This window comes from Schistocerca americana, chromosome 1 (genome assembly GCF_021461395.2).
Source record: "Schistocerca americana isolate TAMUIC-IGC-003095 chromosome 1, iqSchAmer2.1, whole genome shotgun sequence".
In the NCBI taxonomy this organism is placed as follows: Eukaryota; Metazoa; Arthropoda; class Insecta; order Orthoptera; family Acrididae; genus Schistocerca; species Schistocerca americana.
Window position 1 is genome coordinate 163,851,738 of NC_060119.1, and position 23,321 is coordinate 163,875,058.

The 23,321-nt window shown below is 39.1% G+C and overlaps 1 protein-coding gene across 3 annotated transcripts in view; it reads right to left on the reverse strand.

Annotated features, from left to right (window-relative positions):
- Positions 1-17,543: 17,543 nt before the first annotated feature.
- The window catches only part of LOC124551846, a 42,461-nt gene continuing 36,683 nt past the window's right edge, over positions 17,544-23,321 (reverse strand). For all 3 annotated transcript variants that reach the window (XM_047126473.1, XM_047126472.1, XM_047126474.1), the window contains exon 4: positions 17,544-19,457. In XM_047126473.1, coding sequence (XP_046982429.1) covers positions 18,357-19,457 — 1,101 coding nt within the window. In that variant the 3' untranslated portion in view covers positions 17,544-18,356. The remainder of the gene's footprint in view (positions 19,458-23,321) is intronic.

Genomic DNA, 23,321 nt, shown 5'->3' on the forward strand with positions numbered 1-23,321 from the left:
CTTTGGCTCTTCGGTGTAATATTGCAAGACATCACTGCAGTATGTGGCTATCCATTTGTGTGTGTCTAATTCATCTATATGAGACTTGAGATGACCATAAACGTTAGTTCATTCAGCAATCAAAGAGCAATTAAACTGTCTGAACTGTAATCTTGGTGTAGCCTATATTACTGACAATAGCCTTTCAACACCAACATTTCAGCAATTTTGACAGAAGTGCAGCTACCAAGGTTACATTTGTACAGGTAATGGGCAGGCTACATGCTGAATTGATAATGCTGCTCGAATTCTCCATTCTGTGGTTAGTACCTTAACTTGTAAGCCCTCTCTTTAATAACAGGCACTGCAAACTTATGTGAAAAAATGCTGTTTCCACACTACCGTTACTTAAACCATCTACCTAAATTTTATTCTTTCATCAGAACATTTCTTCAGCTGATAAAATATTTTGGCATTTCTATTTCATAAGAGTTGGCTTTGGAGTCCTTGAGAAGCCTTCCTATAACATTGATTTTTCCTGACAATTTGCTTGTTTCCCAAAGTGAATAATGTAAAAAAGCAGTTCTCTGCATATTAAAGTGTAGCAGCATTTGGGAGATAATGATTTTAATGTTACAAAAGAAACAAAACAAAAAAGGAGTGTGGTTTCAAGGGATAAAAAAAATATTGATTATTGTGTTGAAGAGGCTGGAATTGTTATACTGCAAGAAAATAATACACTTTTAATTATATGTTTCTCTCTCAGCCATGCAAAATCATGCATGTGATGACGTCCATGTGCTTCTGGCCTTTGCTGGGCACATTAGCTCTCTAAGCAACCGAATCTTACTACTGGCAGTGAAGAAACTGCTCACCATTGTACCCAGATCAACTCCCCATGCACTTAAATTTTCAAAAAAGTTTTCAGTAAAGGTTAAGAAGTCACAACTACTTGAACTTACATTCACTGACTTTCAGCAACCTTGTTACACTCCAGTTCCTGTATCTGACAAATGGACTGGAAATGCTAAGTGTCTCCATTTAACCTCCAACTGATGCTTTGCAGTATCTTAAGCATTCCCAGTAAAGAGAAAATCTGATAAAGTTTAGCAGATATCAAGCTTATAAAGTTACCCAAATTCAAACACTACAGATTCTAACACAGTTTGCTCTCACTTGAATGAATGTTGTAAAGTGCATTTCTTTGATTATATCTCTTCCAGCTAACATCCACCTCTTTAACCTGCCACTGTTAAACTGTAAGGAACACTCTGTCTGAGTAACTGTGTGCTTGGATTTGAAAGTTGCGGCTACTGATCAGCTACCACTACAGCAATACTGCTGTCTTGAAATCAAGTATCCCCTAAAAGACGTGTTCACTGAAGAAATTCTTAACTGCCTTCTTTATTCTACATGGGTCTATGGTCATAACAATTTTTTGAGTTCAGGGCAACTACCACAATTTGTTGAACAATTGCTTTTTAACCTGGAAGTGATATTACTGTAGAATGAATGGCTCGCTTCTCACCCACTGGCATTCTCATTGGTTCACACCTGCCTTTAGCTAAAATCCACTCTGCTGAGTAGCTGAATCATTCATGATATCATTTTGCAAAGTAATGATCAGAAAAGTTCTCATGATGTCACAAAGACGGTTTGGGCCAAACGATAAACTTTAAACTCCAGAAAAGTATTTACTGTGCACTGAAACCTTTACTAAATGGTATGACTTTGGATAGACAGTATGCTTAATAATGTAATAGACTTGATTTTTGTAATTGGGGACTTCTGAAAAATTTTAAATAAATGCATGTGTATGTGACAAATGCTACAACACAAAGAGCTTGCATTTGATGTCAAGGGATCTTCTTTAAACTTCAATACAGTGTTAAGCTGTGACTTTTTTATGACGATCTCTCTTCCATAACTAGTTGGTTTGGAATTCTGCAATGTCATTTTAAAATTATGTTGAAGTTCATGTGAAATAAAATATTTTGATGATAATTTTTAAGTATTCAAGATGAATATTCTGGATAACACACAAGCAATATTATCACTAATGACAACCGCTTAACAAACATATGAAGGTTCAGCACGTAGAGTTGGTGTTAGGCAGTAGATGGTCACATGAACGGGAAGTTGACCAGTGCAGCCCAGTTTCTGAACTTACACCTTTCTCAGAATCATGGCACACAGATAAATATGACGACAGACAGTTACAATATCCAGGATTTGTAGCCTGTAGTGCAGTGGTTGCTGTTACTCCATCATACACAGTTAACACTTTACTCAAGAAAAGCATTAGAGAAAAAGCTCATACTTAGTTGAACAAGAAGTAAGGAGAAATCAGTCACAAAATGAAAACAGTCCCAAATAATGTATGTGCCAAGCTATTTAATGAAATCGAAACCTCAATTCTGAAGGGTTGAATGTCCTTGAAATCCACTCCTTCAGGTCTTAACTATTAAAATGCTTCACTTTGTGAATAACTATCAGACTAAAACCGTTTTATTTAGAATCACAGTCTTCTGAATGACCCAATGTTCCTTCCAAGCAACACTGTATATGTTACAACGAAGTATCTTTTACTGCTTGTGGCATCAAATTTAATTCAGCCAGCATCCCAGGCATCTTAAACATTTACTTTCACACCAGTAAAATCTAAGAAATGGAAAGTAGTCCACTAAAAGTTATTTTTGAAACTACTATTACCTCCAAACCCAAAGCAACAAGCTGAGAAATTTTAAGAGAATTAAAGTACAAAAAAGTCAATGCAAAGTTTCTGTCTATCTGTAAATTTTATAAGCTTTGTAGAACAACAATACAATCAAACTGCAGGAAGGGTATTGGCAAAGAGAGACTTGTGAATAGTTTGTGAAAAAAAATAACCACAGTGTAACAGATTGATTAATTGAGAGTGTTTATGGGACCAAACGGAGAGGTCATCAGTCCCGTGATTCTGAAGTTACTCACAGAAGAAAGAGGGTCCACTAAAAGTGGATGGATCCAATCAGGGGAGTCAAATTATAAAATAATGCAGTTAAAACACACACAGTAAAAGGCATAAAAGGTGAAACCAAATCTAAAAACTAGAAAAAAAAGAAGCAGTTTTCCATGGAGGAGTAGTCATGGGGTCCCAGACTGAAAAGACATGAAGAGAGGTCCCAACCACAATCTCCCTGCCCCTGCACCAGGAGTAAAGCAAAGCCTTGTATCTGGAAATAAAAATCACTTTCAAAGAGGAAACTGAGGATCAGTTTAACCATCCATGAATCATCTGCTAATATTAAAATTAAGGAATCTGGAAGACTAACTATACTTAGCATGAAGGGCTAAAAGAAAGGGACATTCCACCAATATGTGGGATACAGTCAGCCTGGCTCCACAACCACATTGTGGACGTAATTGGTTACGCAGGAGTACAAAGTGGGTGAGCCTGGTATGACCGATTTATAGATGGCATAAAACAGTGGACTCCTTCTGAGAGCAGTGGAAGGAAGAGCCAAACTGCAGTAGACTCCTTGATTGCGGAGTTTATTACAATGAGCAGTAGCACACCAATTATGGGCAAAGAGAGATTTGGCATAGATTTGCATATCCACACCTGGAATCATGAAAGGGAACAGGGGTAAGTATCTGCTTCTCTAGCCAAATGGTCAGCCAATTCGTTTCCTGGGATCCCCAGATGACTTGGGACCCAGAGAAAGACAACTGAGCAGGTGGCACGGCCATGGGCAGAGGGAGGGTCATGGATAACAGAGACCAAAGGGTGATGGCAGTAGCAGCAGTCAACAGCCTGCAGGCTGCTCATTGAGTTGGAACAAATTAAAACACTGTGGAGAGAGGCCTGCGAAACCAAACGGAGGGCTCTGTGAATGGCTAGAAGCTCTGCTGTGAACACACTATATGATCGTGACAATAAATGGTGTTAGAAACCAGTAGGAGACGTGAAAGCATATCCTACCTGAAACTTCCTGGCAGATTAAAACTGTGTGCCCGACCGAGACTCGAACTCGGGACCTTTGCCTTTCGCGGGCAAGTGCTCTACCATCTGAGCTACCGAAGCACGACTCACGCCCGGTACTCACAGCTTTACTTCTGCCAGTACCTCGTCTCCTACCTTCCAAACTTTACAGAAGCTCTCCTGCGAAGGAGCACTTGCCCACGAAAGGCAAAGGTCCGGAGTTCGAGTCTCGGTCGGGCACACAGTTTTAATCTGCCAGGAAGTTTCATATCAGCGCACACTCCACTGCAGAGTGAAAATCTCATTCTGGAAATCATATCCCACCTTATCGACTGTCTTAGAATCATCATTGTAGAAGATGGTGGCACCCTGGAACTCTGCAAAGGATGGCACATATAAGACACCGGAAAACCACTGCAGCGACAGAGACCTTAGGACCCTGGAATAGTCTGGTCCTAATCCATGGTCTAGGCACCATCCAACGAGGAGTGTGGGAGGAAATACATGGGGTGCATTCCAGTGAACGGAGATGGAGATACGGACAGAGGGAAGTGAGGTGCACGGCAACCGGCAATCCCACCCATTGGCAGTTATCAGGTGGGAGACATCCCTCATTAGCAAAGAGGACAGTGTACACGTGATGGTCCGGGAATCGGCGAATGGTGATTGTGTAAGAAACCAGAAGTTGGTTCCATCGTATTGGTAGAGGGGGAATCCCTGTTTCTATGAGGAGACTGTCAACAGGACTAGGGCGAAGGGCATCAATGGCTAGCCACACCCCACAATGTTGAACAGGGTCGAACAGCTGAAGAGCGGAAGGAGCTGTGAAGCCATAAACCTGACTACCATAATCTAGTGGTGGTGGTTAGTGTTTAACGTCCCGTGGACAACGAGGTCATTAGAGACGGAGCGCAAGCTCGGGTTAGGGAAGGATTGGGAAGGAAATCGGCCGTGCCCTTTCAAAGGAACCATCCCGGCATTTGCCTGAAACGATTTAGGGAAATCACGGAAAACCTAAATCAGGATGGCTGGAGACGGGATTGAACCGTTGTCCTCCCGAATGCGAGTCCAGTGCATAATCTAGTCTGGATGAGACCAGAGAACAGTAAAGTCCGCACGACAAGATGTGTGGGCCAGGAGGTGGAGAGCCTTAAGCTTCCACATGCATGTAGTCTCTAGGTGGCAAATATCAGACAGCCATGTCAGCTTTTTATTAAAAATAAGGTCCAAGTAACAGGACTGTGCTACAACATCGAGCAGCTGGTCGCCTAAATAAAGTTCCAGATTGGGGTGTACTATGGGTCGATGACAAAAATGCACAACCCACATTTTGGAGGGAGAAAACTGGAAACCATGGGAGATGGCCCACACACAGGCCTATCGAATGGCACCTTGGAGCTGGCACTCAGCAAATGCTACTGAGTGGGAGGTGCACCAGATGCAAAAATCATGGACGTACAGCATTGGAGTAACCACAGGCCCAACAGAGGTTGCAAGTCCATTGATGGCTATGAGGAAGAGTGGAACACTTAGCACAGAACACTGTGGGATATCGTTCTCCTGAATCTGAAGGGCATTGAGTGAAGTGCCAACTCAAACCTGGAAGAGCCGGTGAGATAAAAACTTGTGGATAATAATCCGAAGGGGGCCATGGAAGCCCCAGTCATGGAGGGTAACTAAAATATGATGGTGACAAGTCATGTCATGTGCCTTATGTAGGACACGTGACAAGGGTCTGGCCGTTAGTAAAAGCCTGTCAGATTGCTGTTTCCAATCTGACTAAATGGTCAGTTGGAGATAATTATGCCCAGAAGCCACACTGAAACGGGGACAAAAGGCCCCAAGATTAGAGTACCCAACATAATTTGAAGCTAAACATCTTCTCCAGTAGTTTACAAAGTACATTCGTCAGGCTAACTGGGCGGTAGCTGTCCAGAGACATTGAGTTCTTCGCGGGCTTAAGGATGGAGATAATGAAACTGTCTTGCCATTGTGATGGGAAAGCATCCATGAACCAAATGCGGTTGAAGACACCACTGCCTCTGCAGAACGTCCAAGTGTTGGATCATCTGGTTGTGGATGGAATCTGGGCCTGCAGCTGTATCTCGTGAAGAGGTAAGAGCCTGCAAGAATTCCCAGTTGGTGAAAGGTTCATTACAGGGCTCAGCATGTTAGGGTAGAAACAGATGGGGGTCTGTTCAACTCAGTGTTTCTACTTGAGTAAGGCAGCAGGATAAGAAGAGGATGTCGATGCCATTACAAAGTATGTCACAAGGTGTTCTGCAAGCACCAATGGATCAGCGCACAGAGCACCTTGGAGGTTAAGACACTGGACAGTGGATTGTCACAGGCGGCCCAGAAGGCTACGGAGCTTGGACCGAAACAATCATAAACAGGCATACATCCCCAGGGAGGAAACATTGCACACCCAGCCTTCCTTTTTATTCTGCTTAATAAGGTAACGAGCTTTAGCACAGAGACGCTTAAAAGCAAGGAGGTTGGTCTGTGTAGGGTGTCATTTAAAGCGCTGCAGTGCCCATCACTGATCCTGGACAGTGATTGCTACATCCTTGGTCTGCTACGGTACCAGTCAACGATGAGGGGGACCTGCGGATATGGGGCCAGTAGTGCCAGCAGCATGAAGAGTAGTGGCAGAGACCCCTTGCATGACCACATCAATGCAATTCAAGAGGGAGGTGTTGAAGTGCACAACAGACATATATAAGGCCAATTGATGCTGCAGAATGCCCAATGGGGCCTGTCTGCCTGATGGCAGCAGGAGAACAATAGAATCACCAGAAACTGGTCATTGTCATAAAGGTTATCATGAGATGACCAATGTAAGGAAGCCACAAGAGCAGGGGAGGAGATCGTGAGATCAATAGCAGTAAAATTGCCTGAGTGGCATTGAAGCGGGTGAGGTAACCATCAATATTGTGAAGAATTGTGAAGGTGGTTTGATGAACCCTCTGCCCTATCATCGGCAGGTGCTGAAGAATGGGGCAATTCCTCGAGTGGGGAGGGGGAGCTGCTCCCGGATGGGAGATCGTGGGAACTGCAGGGGAGGAGGAGGGGGACGCATCTGGGGTAAGGAGGAGGTAGGAGGGGGAAAGAGTGTAACAGAGACAAAAATTGAAGATAGTGAGACTGGATGTAGTCTCTCATACTTTTGGTGAGCCTCAGCATAAAACAGGCAATCCAGGGACTTGTATTCTTGTATCATCTTTTCTCTCTTTTAAGCCGTGCAATCCGGCAAGCAAAAGGGGAGTGGCGGTCAGCACAATTGACACACACAAGCAGCGGAACACAGGGGTTTCCCTCATGGAGTGGGTGGCCACAGTCACCACACAAAGGGTCTGCCATACAGTGGGAAGACGTGCCCAAAATGCAAGCACCGCATAGGTGGAGGGAAGTACAGCTTCACGCCGCATCTACAGCACATAACCTTGACCTTCTCTGAAGGGTATCCCCCTTGAAAGACAGAATGGAAGTGCCGGTGTTGGTGTGGTTGTCCTTGTGCACACATCAAACAAAATGAATGCTGTGTCGCTCCAGGAAAGCCCGGAGTTCCTCATCAGTTTGCAGGATGAGGTCCCTATGAAAAATCACTCCCTGGACCATATTCGGAAACTGCTGAGGAGTAACAGGTATTGGGACATTGCCAAGATGATCACAAACATGAAGAGTTGCACACTGGATGGCAGAAGAAGCTTTGACCAACAGAGAGCCCAACTGCATCTTACTAAGAAACTCCACCAAATTTTTCCCTAAAAACTCTCCACAAAAAACAATGGCTTTGTGGTGGTGAATGTGTCCCCATCCATCCTAGAACAGGCAAGGTAACGGGGAAAGTGTTTCATACCAAGACAGCAAGCCTGGCTCTCCTTCCATGGTGCAGCCAGTGAAGGGAAGGCTGCCAGGTCACACGAAGTAGCATCCCATGATCCTTCACCATTTAAAGAGACGGTCACTTGTGAATGGCCAGATTTTTGCAGCTTGATATGCTCCGTGCACCAAGCATCTGCCCTGATACCACCCACTCCAATCAGGGGCTCCCCCCATGGGCACCACCCAGCCACAGCAAGAGCTGCCTGGCACAGCTGCTGTTGCCGGGAATTCGGATGCTCCAAGAAGACAAGCAATCACTCCTTGGCATAAATGGGAAGGGAACAGCTCAGATATAAGTAATGTGATCCCTGTGTTGTCAGGGGCCTCAGCTAGATGGGTACATAACAGCCCCACAACATGGTCTGGCTGCACATGCTGTGACCTAGTAGGGAGGAAGGGGCTAAAATGGGGAAGGGAAAGGGGAAAGAAGGGGTGAGAAGAATCCATGCAGTAAATGCTAGGGAGGGAGTTCTTCCCCAAAAGGCTCACACTAAAAACAGAACATTTAGAAGTGGAGGTCACACCTCAAGCAAGGACCTAAATGTCAATAAGGATGAAAGAACAGGCTGAAGGAACAAAATTGTAAGCAATACAGGGAACCAGGTGGATCAGGCAGATAGCCAGGTTGATATAAATCAGAATACCAAGAGAGGGGAAGGAGGGGGCAATGGGAAAGGAGTGAGAATAGGGAGAGAAGGCAGGGTGAAGGAAATGAGCCAGGGAAAGACGAATGGGCTGCAATAGCTCAGGCCCCATCAGTGCCCCACACAAAATCATGAAAGAACACCAGTGTAGTTGAAATTTCAGTGTATTCAATGTAAAGCAGGAAATTAACATAAAACAGTGAGAATAAGAACACTGTGTACTAAGAAAGAATGCAAATATTCAAACCCTAAAACAAACAATCTCAAGTTCCCAGATTACTTCACACTGCAAGTGAAGTTTTCAAACGAATGAACACAAGCTCTTACACTCATAAATGTTTTACTGACAATGCACAGGTCATCCATTACTCCTGTAGCCAATTTATCAGAATTGTCTAATGTTCGCCGACACCAGAGAAGGGGGGGGGGGGGGGGGGAGACAAGTTTCAACATGACCAGTAGAGGAGAATATCATGACTTCCTGAATGAAGATAGCACCATGTTCACACATTGCCCTCCCAACATGCCCAGGCAAATTTGTACCAATGAAGTGTGCAAAAGAAGCTAATGGGCACCAATAACACACACAATTACGAATAAAAAGTTGGTAAAGGTAAAACTGAAGTGAACACAGAAACACACTGGCACCAATTTTCCAAATTGTGTTTGTTTTTTGGGCTCACCACCATGTATATACATCTTCCATTACAGTATGAAATATCATGTTACTGCTGCTTTTCATTTTTTTGGGGATGTAGAAAAAGAACTAGTACACAGTTTAAGAAAATTAAAAGGGTTTACTGCATTTATTTCAATTTTGAATATAAGCTTTCCATGAGACAAAAATGGGTTAAGCAGCTAATAAATACAATTCACCTACAGAGAACAAAAGAGTAGAAAATGAATTTTCTTTCTTAAGAGCTATTGGTTATGAACAAGGGGAAAAAAAATACAAAACTGTGTGTGTGTGTGTGTGTGTGTGTGTGTGTGTGTGTGTGTTTATGTGACTACAATGTTGAGCAAGATAAAAATCGAATGACAAAAAACTATGAAAAGGTAAATACAGAAACACATTTCAAGAGATATCACAGAATGAAGTTTTCATACCAGACAGTAGACCAACAAATAAAAAGCTGCTTATAAATTCATGATCTTTAAATCCTGAGGTGGATTTGACTGTTTAAAAAGAGAAAAAGCATTGGAGGAAAGTGCCTTTACAATGACAAAAGAGAATAGTTGGATAGTCACTCAGAACTTCAGGTCAAACATGACATTTTAAACAGAACAAGTTAGGAATGACAGAGTGATCTAAAAATCTGAACAGTCAGAAGCTGCATGAATTACCATAAGACAATTAGTTATAGAAAAATGAGCAACTGAGAAAGTAAGTGCAAATACAATAGTTGGCAAAGGCACAAGAAAATAATGCTATGTTAGAAAGGTGGAATACTGCAAAATAAATTAAATAATACAGATATTCTCTCAAATGTTCAGTACAATACACAACTGAAACCTGAAGACCTTTGAACTATATTAATTTGAAACAATGGATGTAGTGTAGCTGAAGAGACAGTTGCCAGAAATCTGTGGACCACCCCTGCAATTTGTTAATTTCCAGTCAACATATATTGGTACCTACAAAAAAAAGTGACTCTCACAATTAGTTTGAGCAAGAGTCTTATTTTAAATCATTATGGCAGTATTGATGTTACACAAAGGCAAGCCAGCAAATGTTAAGGACACAAAATGTACAGCACAATGGAATCCCACTTAAGCTGACAAATGAAGGAGGTGATAAAAATCTTATGATTTGATGTCAATCACCTAAGAGATCTCCCAAGCTAGGCACTAATGGGATGGAACATCAGTTTAACATGTAAGCACTATTAAATCTTTCACATAGCGCCTTATCAGATGTGAACAATAAAAGATTTGTTTCTTATAAAACAAAGAAAATTAAGTGTAAACTGTTAATGTTTCAACAAATGGTTTAAGAAAAGCAATATCAACACTAGTCTAACATATTGCACGTTCAATTATTTTTCAACAAAAATAAAACAACGATCTCATTAAAAATAACACGACATATGCAAAGCAAAATGATTACAATAATATCACATGTTCTACAGTACATAAATAGGAAGGAGTTTTACTACTCAATTTAATTAATACAAAAGTTTAATATTTTTATTCACCAAATCATATGAATTTGTGAGATCATTACAAATTGTAAATTTGCATCTACCATGTCACTGTGGATCACTAGCCTTAAAAAAATTCTGCAGTGCATGCAACGAATTATGTTTCCGAAACAAGCACAGGACGTTATTGCCCAATCACATTGCAACTCCAATGCAATACAGCATACTAGTCTAACATGAAAAAAATTCAAAAATATAGAACTTACAAATACTGAGTATTATATACATATTTTTTTTAAAAAATCCAATAGTTATAGCACAGTTGTTGGTTTATAGAACTCTGTTACAACAACACATGTCAAGTAAAATTATTACAACGCAAAAATTCGTACGAAGGTCATAAAAAACCATGAGAAATCCAATTACTATATCTTCAACGTAAACACGTGTCACATTTTCACTGAAACATTATACATCATCTTATAGAAACTTTCAAATGTTCTTAAAGTCAATAACTGTTTATCTGGCAAGTACCTAGCTCCCCCTTAGGAAAGCAAAACAGTCGAAACTAACATAAGGCCTGTTTTGTTCACTGAACTTACTCATAGCTAGTAAAGTAAATATACAAGTTGTTACTTCACACTGAGATCAGAGTATATCAAATGGCATCATCATCATTTCTGCACAGAAAATTCTAATACGGTAACAGCGAGACAGATCTACTGAGTGCTACATTACTCCTTCAAAGCTATTTAACATTCACAAGACTATGTCCATTTATAAGAAGGCTAACACATTCAGCAATTCTAAGATGTATAACTTAATACTACAACTTACTCTAATAATGACTGCAGGTGATCAGCTAATATGAAAACAATTATCTTGAACTATATATTAGCTTTTAGATTGGCCAGTATTGTGTTATAATTGCCTTTTGTTGGTGGGACTGGCTTCACAAAAATTCAAAATGACATCATTTAAGTTGTGGAAATAATGTTTTTTTGCAAACAGTTTCCACTAATTTGCACAACTAGCATAAATCTCTGAAGCTGATCAAACTGTATCAAGCACACTGCCATTCAAAATCTCTTTGTTATTTTAATGTTGATGAATCCAAACATATTAACACTCAATTAATGAGATGATGAAAAGCTATCTTAAGTAATCATACAAGAGCTTCCCAGAATCCACAAAAGTGTTTAAATTCCCAATCAGCAACAAAAATCATGTTTTATGCTGTCGTAATTGAGTAAGAGAAGTTTAAAAAGGCAATTTTTTTGTACCTATCAGAAAATTATTCCTCAAACTCAAATGAGAACTGCAAAATATTCCTCCAGCAATTTCACATTGTCTAAACACACTTCTAAACTCTTGTGACTTTAAGACACTTCAAACATTTAAGATTTTAACAAACATTAACATCTAGTTGTGTCAAGTAAACATTTTGGAGACTTATCTCTAATTTAAAAAGTAACTTATTTATGTTTATTTTCCAGGGTATGATACAATGCAATAAACAAAGATCCCATTCACTTAGATATTTTACATATCACTCAGCTGTAAAACAATCCAAACTTATAACCAATGTGGAAAGATGTCTAAATTGTCACATTGTATCACATTTCAAATGAAACTGTTATTGAGCTGGATAAAGATTTGAAATTACGAACTGGAAATGATGAACAACAAGATTTGAAAATGAAAGTATAAAGTACTGTGTGGGTGCATAAACAAATCTTTCAGGAGAGGAATAACTATATTAATGACGAGAGGAAAAATATTTTTAATTTATTCTACAATAGCATGCGTCTACTAGCTTTCTACCTATTTAAAAGACATCATTTCACACTTTATGGATACATGACAATGCCATAATGCTGAAACAGTAATACCATAATAAAAACTTTTACAGCCATAAGCAGAAAATGATGCCCTTTAAACATATCACACAGGCTGCACACAGATATTACAAGACACAGATATTACAATAAGTTAATCTCTACCTATTGTTTCACACTTTATTAAATGTCCAGCATTACTAGATTCTTTATGTATTATGTTAAAAAATGAGATGTCAACTCGAATAGTTCCGATGTATGTTCTGTTATTGTCACCATTTGTTACACCTCTGCTCATTATACATCAATACAAATTGGGCATACACATTGCCTTTAGGACCTTACAGGAAGAAATGGCTCCATTCAGATTCCCCCTACATGGGATACAGTAAATAGGGCTGCTTCCTAAAAAGCCACTTCAATGCTTAACACATAGGTAAATAAAACTTCACAGCATACAACAGTTTTTGCTAGTGCAAAGTAAAAATATTCATGCTTTTCTGGCTCCAAACATATCAACTGATGAATAAGTCAAATAATAAGCTCCTGAAGAAAAACTGGTTACATTAAGATGAACAGTATTCACATCGAATTTAGGTCTAGACACTGTTTGACTTCAAAAGAGAAGGTAAGATGATCAGAGGACTGAAACTGCTGTCTACAAGTGTAATCACCACAACACATTATGGTTATTGACATATATTTTGTGGCGTCACCGCCAGACACCACACTTGCTAGGTGGTAGCTTTAAATCGGCCGCGGTCCATTAGTACATGTCGGACCCGCGTGTCGCCACTGTCAGTGATCGCAGACCAAGCGTCACCACACGGCAGGTCTCGAGAGACTTACTAGCACTCGCCCCAGTTGTACGGACGACCTAGCTAGTGATGCACACTGACGAGGCCTCGCTCATTTGCAGAGCAGATAGTTAGAATAGCCTTCAGCTAAGTCAATGGCTACGACCTAGCAAGGCGCCATTAGTATCTATAGAGCCTCACTTGTATCGTCAATAGCGATGTACAACAAGGATGGATTAAAGTTAAGTATTCCAGCAGCTACGTACTTTTCTTTATAGCATTCATTATGTATCCTGTTTCAGACCTATCTCTAGCCTGTGTGAGTTTAACGCGTGCCTTTCGGCTACTTCCGAGTGGCATGGCTGTCTTGTTACGCCACAACATATTTAATGTAACATAAGAACTCTCCACTATGGAGAAAACTCACAGATTGACGACAGTGTGAATGTGCAAACCTAGTTATACTCCTTGAACACAAGTCAGCCAACTGATAACATATTGGAGATATTCAATACTGTGGAATCAAACAAAGTGACACACCTGAATCACTTCAACATATCGTGCAGTGGGGGTTGTTCAGAAAATCCAGAAAGTTAACACTATACACACTCATTTATCTACTTATAAAACTACTAACTACTCATTCAAGGGAACAAAGAAATGAAATCCAACAGAAATCTACTGTTACTTCTATTTAATGTAGTCTTTCAGTAATTTCTTATTCTTCTTCACAGTGGGTTACTGTCCCACAATACGTGAGAAATGGCTCTATCTGTAAATAATACAAACCTCTTCTCTCATAAGATATTGGAAATGAATGATACAAAAATGACTTGAACATACACTCATCAGTATCTGAAGGAGAGTTGATTTCAGAACTTTTTGCTGAAGAGCAAAATTTTCATTACTATAAACAACACTACTATACTGATAAATCCATTGTGACTAGTCCCAATCCTAAAAGAAAGGATGAAACAGAAGGGAAATACTAAAACCTAGTATACAAAATTTAAAATAAATAAAAAAATCATTAAAAGTAGAGGTGATCTGGCTGCAGATGATATCTTTCCATTGTGGGAGGGGGAGTCATGTCCAAGATCACAGATGAAAACCGATAAGCTTTAAATGATAAATGAGAATAGTGAGTGAAGGGGCAGGCAAAACAGAGAATGTTTTCTTCCTTATTGTAGGTGCAGCATGATGAGCATCAGCACAAAGTATATATGCTTGTTACAAAACTGGATAGTGACTGAACATGTATTGGCATACTCAGAACTTGTAAATGGCAGCAGGGCTAATGTGGGATGTAACAGGATATCATTATATCATTTCGTAGGCACAATAAGATTTATTTTTAGTATTAGCAATGTTGATATTTGGAAGAAGGATGCAATGAGAATGGAAATGTAGAGTGTAAGCAACATCTAACAGCAGTAACGTTTAAAGAACTCAAAATTATTATTACAAATAATAATGATGTTCATACTCTTGGATGCTGTGAAATAAGAGGGCAAAAAAAAGTTTGCTCTTAATATGAACCACACTATGTGGTCAATTACTATAATACATTAGCTTCTTAGTAAATTACGAGGAGGATACACTTTGAAGGTGTTTATGGTGGCAGTTGGGGGGGGGGGGGGGGGGGAGGAGGAGGTAAGAGCAACCATCATAAAAAAATAACGGATATTTTGAAGGGAACCAAAAATATGAGTTATTAAAAGAAAACACACACACACAAACAGACACAGTAGCAACAGGACAAATTCATAATCTACCATACAAATATTAAGCAATATAGTAACAACAAAATCTTTCCATAAATGTTAATAAAACAGTTCAACAATAATAGTTCTTATCAATTCAAGGACTATATTGGATGCAGAAACTGAACAAATTCCCATAACATAATCATCCCTCTTCACACGAAGATGTCTCATAAAAAATAATTGCCCCAATTACTGAACAAAAGTGTTCTAAAAGCAATTCATCTAACACTCAGATTCTAAGACTTCCTTTGACAATAACCTGAAATGCCAAATACATGTGCTTGTGAGGTGTGCTGGTATAAGGGGAGGGTATAGGGGAGGACTAGTAGTTGAGAACAGTCAGCACAGATACACTATTTCACTCATGTCATCTCTGTAAAGATTGTAATTGTACACAGCTCAGTACTAGTATTGACTGAGGCACCTGAAGTTTTCCATTGGTTTCAACTGGATAGTAATACTATTTCAGTTCCTAACATTTTCTTGTGACATTTACTCTTAACTCAGTTTAACAATTGCCTGGGATCATAAGTCTGCACTAATTTGCCACTCTCTCCAGTAATTAAGAATGTATGAAATAACAATCTACATAAGATTTAAATTTAGCTGGGTGCAATCAAAACACATACACAGTAATGAATTGCTAATGGTGGCAACTAAACATGTTATTACTTTGTACACTTCCAAGAATTTAGGAAAAAACAACTGTGCCTGTATACCTTTAATGATGAAATTAAGGCTGATGGAATTATTTTACTCTTGGTAGTGGAAATTTTGAATAGGCCATATATGACAAGTTACAACTGTGTATTCAAATTAATCTTGAACCTGCACAAGACTCTTCCAATTGGGTCACCCTAATGAACTTCACATACCTACAAAAAGCTTCAGTTTGCCACAGACTGCCCATTTCCACATCCAGCAGCTTGAGAAAAATGGATATAGTGGAGTGAGTTCACCACAGACTCTCCTGCAGTTGACAGCCCCAGGCCAATAAAGGAAGACCCCCTAAGGAGTTTGGGGGAAATGGAGAGTAGCCAGTGATAAGCTGATGCACTGAATTGTTTTGTAAGGCTCACTTATGTGTGGCAATTTAAAAAGCACATCCTATAAAAAGTACGTCTCTGGATTACTTAGTTCAGCACAGCTTCAGCTTTTGCCAAATATTTGTGGAAACAGGACCCTCACATCCTACAATGCTTTTACAAACTCTGTAACATAATGCAGAACACAACATTAAAATATTTTGAACTCTGCATAAAACTGTAGTTTTTATGCATATTAATCCTGTGATGAAAAATCAAGTTAATACTAACTTTATTTCAGTACGCTACATTAAAGACTCAGAGATGCCAGAGACAGTCAAACAACTCTCAATGAGCAGTTGTGTACCTCTCTTACACATGCTAAGGTACATCCAAGCACATCTTCGATTTTACTTTCTTCATAAACTAAACATGGTGAAATCTCTGCATAGCCATCAATTTCAACATACAGGAAATCTAAGTAATACCCTTAACATCCAAACTGCTAAGCCACATACAGAATGTGAGCAGTTAAAAACAGCATCCTACATAAATCTTAACCCTGATGTGTGTGTATCACAAGTAGTGCTCTTACCAACTGAAGCACTCAACCACATCATGGTCTCACTTCAGCTTCCAACTTAATGTAGCTACTCTATATTCCTCTCGTTTTAACTTGTCACAGTCTGCCCACATAGTGTATGTACACCTCACAGTGGGTAAAAAGATTCACACCTCTATTACTTCTCAGTGTTTCAGAAACCTGAATGTATTGTGACACTAACATCTATTTTAACTGCACACAAATATCTAAACTTTCCAAATAGGAATACAGTGTTTACATGTGAGAGAATATGCCATAGCATTATGCCACATCTGATGCGTCATGACAAGAAGCACCCACAAGTTTTAGACTATGGTTATCAAGTTATATATTTTACCTACTGTTAGAGAGGGAATCTTCATGCTATATCTTACCAAAGAGAGAATAAAGTGGACTGGTGTTCGGACAGTATCTGTGGCTCAAAGATTTTATATTCCCATTAGTCAACATGTTATCATCTAAAGTAACAATATTAGTTTTTTTCAATATCAGACAAATTATAATCATCAGTTTCAGATCACATGACCAACTGGAGTACATCATAAACAATTTCTTTTCATGTAATCGGTGTACCGAGATCAATTCACCCTTGCCCCTCAAATTTCTCAATCCTCAATTATCACACATCAATGGGGCATCAACGCCTAATCTTACAACAGCCACAAATATGAAGCACCATTACCTATTTTCATGAAAACCAACTACTGATCAATTTTAAAGCCCTGGAAACACAACAAAAATGCTCAAATAATATAACATCTTGAATAATAGCCATTCATCCTATGCTCTGTTCAAGTTAATAAAATCTCCCTTAATGACAGCAAAAATTAATTTGTGAGAGTCAAGATGGCCATCTTTTCCCAAAAATGGGACTGTCTTCTGTATTACCAGAATGAATAACATAACTGAATTTTTATTACCACTGTAGCAACAAAATGTCTCCAGCTAAGCTTAAGTCAAGAAACAAACAGTTACACAGTCTTCCCTCTAATGCAGCCTGTATTAACAATTCTCTATGAAACAAGCACAATTCACTGTCAGTATCAGGTTTCTGTTCACAGAATACAAATCATGTTGCTGCACAAACCTGTTCTACGTAACCTGCCATCAGAGTGATTTATCACACATTTGATGACAAAGTTCATCATTTATATCGGAACCAAGCACATGTGATAATATAATTCCTCCTTGATGAAATTTATAAGTGAACATACAAATGACAGTGCAACATTACACTTAAGAGCTAGTAACAGCTACAATATCATACCTTCATCTGCTGGTATTGTGAATGTGGTGGTGTAAATAATGTTGACACACTAACTGCTAGATGATCTACTTTTCCACTAACATGAACTTAATTGTCATTAAAATTGGAAGGTAGGATTCAGCATGGATTATTCCTATTTTATCTTCTGAGTAGTATTAATGAATAAATGCTGTCATAGACACTGAAATACCAACAACAGGTGTAGATCAGCACTTTGACTAATTAGAAAGCTTATAAACATGTTACCACCCACCTGTAAACATTATTTCAAAACCAAATACATATAAATTTAAAATTTTATATACATAATTACAAAAAGCACAGCTCTAACAACACGTAGGTTTCATATTTGTCTGGTGATATTCTTCTAAAGCACAAATACTGATTAAAAAAAGGCAATTGTATCATACTGCCAACTATGAAACTTCCTGTCTTAATTTCAACTATGGAACTGAAACAGTCACTGTACCCGTACACAAATTCTCTTTTGAATGTTCATTTCTTTCTGTGTTTGTAGGTGATTCATGTTTTGAAATTTTAGATTTAATAACAGAACTACAGTCTGTGGGGTTCCCTGAACACAACTTCTCAGTAGTATCTGACTGTGTATGGTGACTAGCACTTCCATCTGCAGTTTTTGCACATATTTTATGTTTATCTGAATCACCACGCTCAGATTGTGGCACCTTCTCTGTTGAACTTTTCTTTTTTTCATGCACCAGATGATCACGCTTCTGCCCATTCTTACAAGATCTTTTCTCATTACGATCTTCCACTTTAAAAGGCTTAACTAAATTATAATCATGATCAAGGTGAATTACATTTGCTGGAGATTCATTAGGTTTGTAACTGTGAGCATTAGCCGCTGACGCTTCAAACTCAGATTTCTTATTGCTTAAGCCCTGATGTGTATTATGAGGAACAACATTCGATGTATGGTGCGAGCCCTGAGATTCGGATGAGTTACACACAGTAGTTCTTGAACTGTTGGGCACCTGCCGTGTGGCATCAACACCTGAGAAACAGTCAGTCAATTTTTCATTCATTCCAGTATGACAATTCTCTATTTGTTTTACTTTGGGTGGTGGAGAGTTACTAATATTTTTGTCAGCATCTCTGTGTCTAGACTTGCTCCCATATGTTGATGATGCAGCCTCCAAATGTCTTCCACCTGCACATTCAGTTTCACGAGAAACATACAACCATTCTTCGTTGGAAACTTGTTCAGCTGCAAGAGTATCTCTTGTGGGATTCTCTCGAGAATGTACAGCTGGTTCTGTGGTTGCACCTGGGTTATCTTCAGTTAATGTCACTTCTGTCTCGTATGCAACCTGCAACCATTCACCCTCAGGTCCTACAACATCACGTCCTTTCACACCTTCCATTCTCTCCCGCTCTCTCATCATATGTACTGCCAGCCAAATGTCTTTCAGTTCTCCAGTCAGATCTCTGTCCTTCAGTACAGAGAACTGCCGTTTGAACCTAATGTCTGGATTCATAGCCTCGACAAAATCCAGCATTACTTCAATGAGACCATCACGATCCTGTTGAACAAATTAATAAATTAATTCAAAATTGACAACTTTCTATTATACACAGGCACAGAATAATGCAAGCACATATTATTCATCACAAAGAGCAGGGTTTCTCACTCGTACGATAACAAACATATTCTTCATGAGAGGACAGCAACTGTACTGATATTTAAAATAAAAAAGTGCAACACAGACTGAAAATAAATGATACATTAAAATTGTTTTAAATATCTACGTACAATGTTTTCAAACAATGAGAGTCTTCATCAAGGAATGGCTCGTGAACTAGTGAACCACTAAAAATGTTTACTTCACAGATTTAGTAATTTTATTGCATGATGATATTTTGTATGTAACGCTGCATAGCACTGATGCTTAAGTCTTAATAGTAAGAAATTAATTTACGCATAAGTACTGCAATTAAATCACATGAAAGTACTCCACTAATATTATTTAGAAAAATAGAAATATGACTGTACACTGTCAGTAAAAAGAAATGCAACACCCTCAAGAAGGAGGTCATTTTACTGACAAGTGAGGTGACAGGTAGTAGGAGTATATGTAAGGTTTCTGAACAGGGGCAGCAGCCTTTACAGTTGTTGCAGGGGCAACAGTCTGAATGATTGACTGATCTGGCCTTGTAACATCAACCAAAACAATCTTGCTGTGCTGGTACTGTGAACAACTGAATTCCAGGTGAAACTACAATCGTAATTTTTCCCAATGGCATGAAGATTGCATCCTGTTCAGTAAAATATTCTGGAGGTAAAATAGTCCCACATTCGGATCTCCGGGTGGGGACTATTGAGGAGGATGTCGAATCAGGAGAAAGAAATTGGTCTGCAGATTGGAGTGCGGAATGTTATATCCATTAATCGCACAAATAAGTTAGAAAATTTAAAAATGGAAATGAATATGTTGAAATTAGATATAGTGGGAATTAGTGAAGTATATGATACTGCAGTTCCAGTGTTTTTCTGATGACGATGCACTGCGGCGACCACAGCTGTTACTAAACACATAAGATGAATTCGCAATTGCGAATGATGACTACAATCAGCTGTAGAATGGAATGACGACAATGAAAATTTGTGCCAGACTGGGACTCAAACCCAGGTTTCCCACTTATTGTGAGCAGTTGCCTTACCATTTGGCTATCCATGCACGACTCATGGCCAGACCCAAATTTCCTTATGTCATCAACCATACGTCTACAATCTGTACACACTCATCCATTATGTATATTCCCATACTGATCAATTGTGTTTGAAAGTTGCATGCCCGGTACTGGCAGATAAATATGATACTGCAAAGCCGGTGTTATTTTGATGACGATTCACTGCAGCAACCACAGCCATTACTAAACCCATCAGATGAATTCGCAATTGCAAATAATGACTACCATCAGCCGTAGAATGGAATGACAATGGTAAGGCAACCGTTCACAATAAGCAGGAAATCAGGGTTCGAGTCCCAGTCTGGCACAAATTTTCATTGTCGTTATTCCATTCTACAGCTGATTGTAGTCATTATTCATAATTGCGAATTCATCTGATGTGTTTAGAGAAGTATGGTGGCAGGAGGAACAGCACGTGCATACAGAGTTATAAGTAATGTGAGTAAGCTACTATTAACAGAATAATGGACACATTATTGTATCCAAGACATACACAAGGCCAACACCCACCACAGTAGTACAAGTTTATATGCCAACTAGCTCCACAGATGAAGAAGAGATTGAAAAAAAAGTTTGATGAGGTAAGAGAAATTATTCAGACAGTTAAGGGAGACAAAAATTTAATTGTGATTTAGGACTGAAAATCGAGAGAAGGAAAGGGAAGTGAAGGAAAAAATTGTAGGTGAATATGGACTGGGGAAAGGAAGAAAAGAGGAAGCTACCTGGTAGAATTTTGCACAGAGCATTATTTAATCAAAGCGAACACCAGAAGGTTTCACATTTGGTTATGTAATGGTAAGACAGGGATTTCAGAACAAAGTTTTAAATTGGAAGATGTTTCCAGTGCACATGTTACTTCTAACCACAATTTATTGGTTGTGAATGTTAGATTACAGCTAAAGAAACTGTAGGAAATTATGGAGATGGGTTGAAAGAAACCAGAGGTTGTTAAGAGTTTCAGAGGGAGCATTAGGCAACAGTTAACTAGGACAGGAGATAGGAATACAGTAGAAGACAAATGGATAGCTTTGAGAGATAACATAGTGAAGACAGCAGAGGCCCAAATCGGAAAAAGACAAGGCCAAACAGAAATCCTAGAGTAACACAGGAGGTATAGGATTTAATTGACGAAAGAAGAAAACATAAAAATGCAGCAAATGAAGCTAGCAAAAAAGAATGCAAATATCTAAAAAATGAGACTGACAGGAAGCTCAGAGTGGCTAAGCAGAAATGGCTAGAGGGTAAATACAAGAATTCAGAAGCATGTAACAAGAGGAAAAAGACAGATACTACAAGCAAGAAAATTAAAGAGGTCTTTCGAGAAAAGAGACTCAGACGTATGAATATCAAGAGCTTGAATGGAAAACCAGTCCTAAGCAAAGAAGCAAAAGCTGAAAGTTGGGAGGAGTATATAGAGGGTCTATACGAGGGAGATGTACTTGAAGGCAATATTATAGAAATGGAAGAGGATGTAGATGGTGATGATATGGGAGATATGATACTGCAAAAATTTGACAGTGCTCTGAAAGACATAAGTTGAAATAAGGCCCCTGGAGTAGACAACATTGTGTCAGAACAACTGACAGCCTTGGGAGAACCTGCCATGACAAGTTCTTCCATGACGTATTAGAGAGGCAAAATACCCTCAGACTTTAAGAAGAATGTAATAATTCCGATTCCAAGGAAAGCTGGTGCTGACAGGTAGCAAAACACTAACAGGAATTCTTTATAGAAGACTGGAAAAACTGGTAGAAGCCTTTATAGAAGACTGGAAAAACTGGTAGAAGCCAACCTCATGGAAGATCCGTTTGGATTCCAGAGAAATGTTGGAACACAACTTACCTTAGAAAGTAGGTTAAGGAAAGGCAAACCTATGTTTATAGCATTTGTGGACTTAGAGAAAGCTTTTGACAATGTTGACTGGAATACTCTCTTTGAAGTTCTGGAATACTCTCTTTGAAGTTCTGAAGGTAGTTGGGGTAAATACAGGGGGTAAAAGGCTATTTACAACTTGTGCAGTAGCTAGACAGCAGTTATAATAGCCGAGGACCATGAAACGGAAGCAGTGGTTGAGAATGGAATGAAACAGAGTTGTAGCTTATCCCTGACGTTATTCAGTCTCTACAGTGTGCAAGCAGTAAAGGAAACCAAAGAAATATTTGGAGTAGGTATTAAAGTTCAGGGAGGAGAAATAAAAAATTGAGGGTATCTGATGACTGTGATTCTGTCAAAGACAGCAGAGGACTTGGAAGAGCAGTTGAACAGAATAGACAGTGTTTTAGAGGAGGACATAAAATGAACATAAACAAAAACAATGAAAACTCGATTTAAATCAGGCAATGCCGAGGCAATTAAGAGTAGAAAACGAGACACTTAAAATAGCAGACAAGTTTTGTTATTTGGGCAGCAGAATAACAGATGATGACCAAAGTAGAGAGGATATAAAATGTAGACCGGCAATGGCATGAAATTGTTTCTGAAGAAAACAAACTTGTTAACACTGAATACAGATTTGTGTTAGATCTTATCTGAAAGCATTTGTATGGATGATAAATAGTTTAGACAAAAAGAGAAACAAACTTTTGAAATTTGGTGTTACAGGAGGATGGTGAAGGTTAGGTGGGTAGATCATGTAACTAATAAGGAGGTACTGAATAGAACTGACGACAAAAGAAATTTGTGGCACAACCTAACTA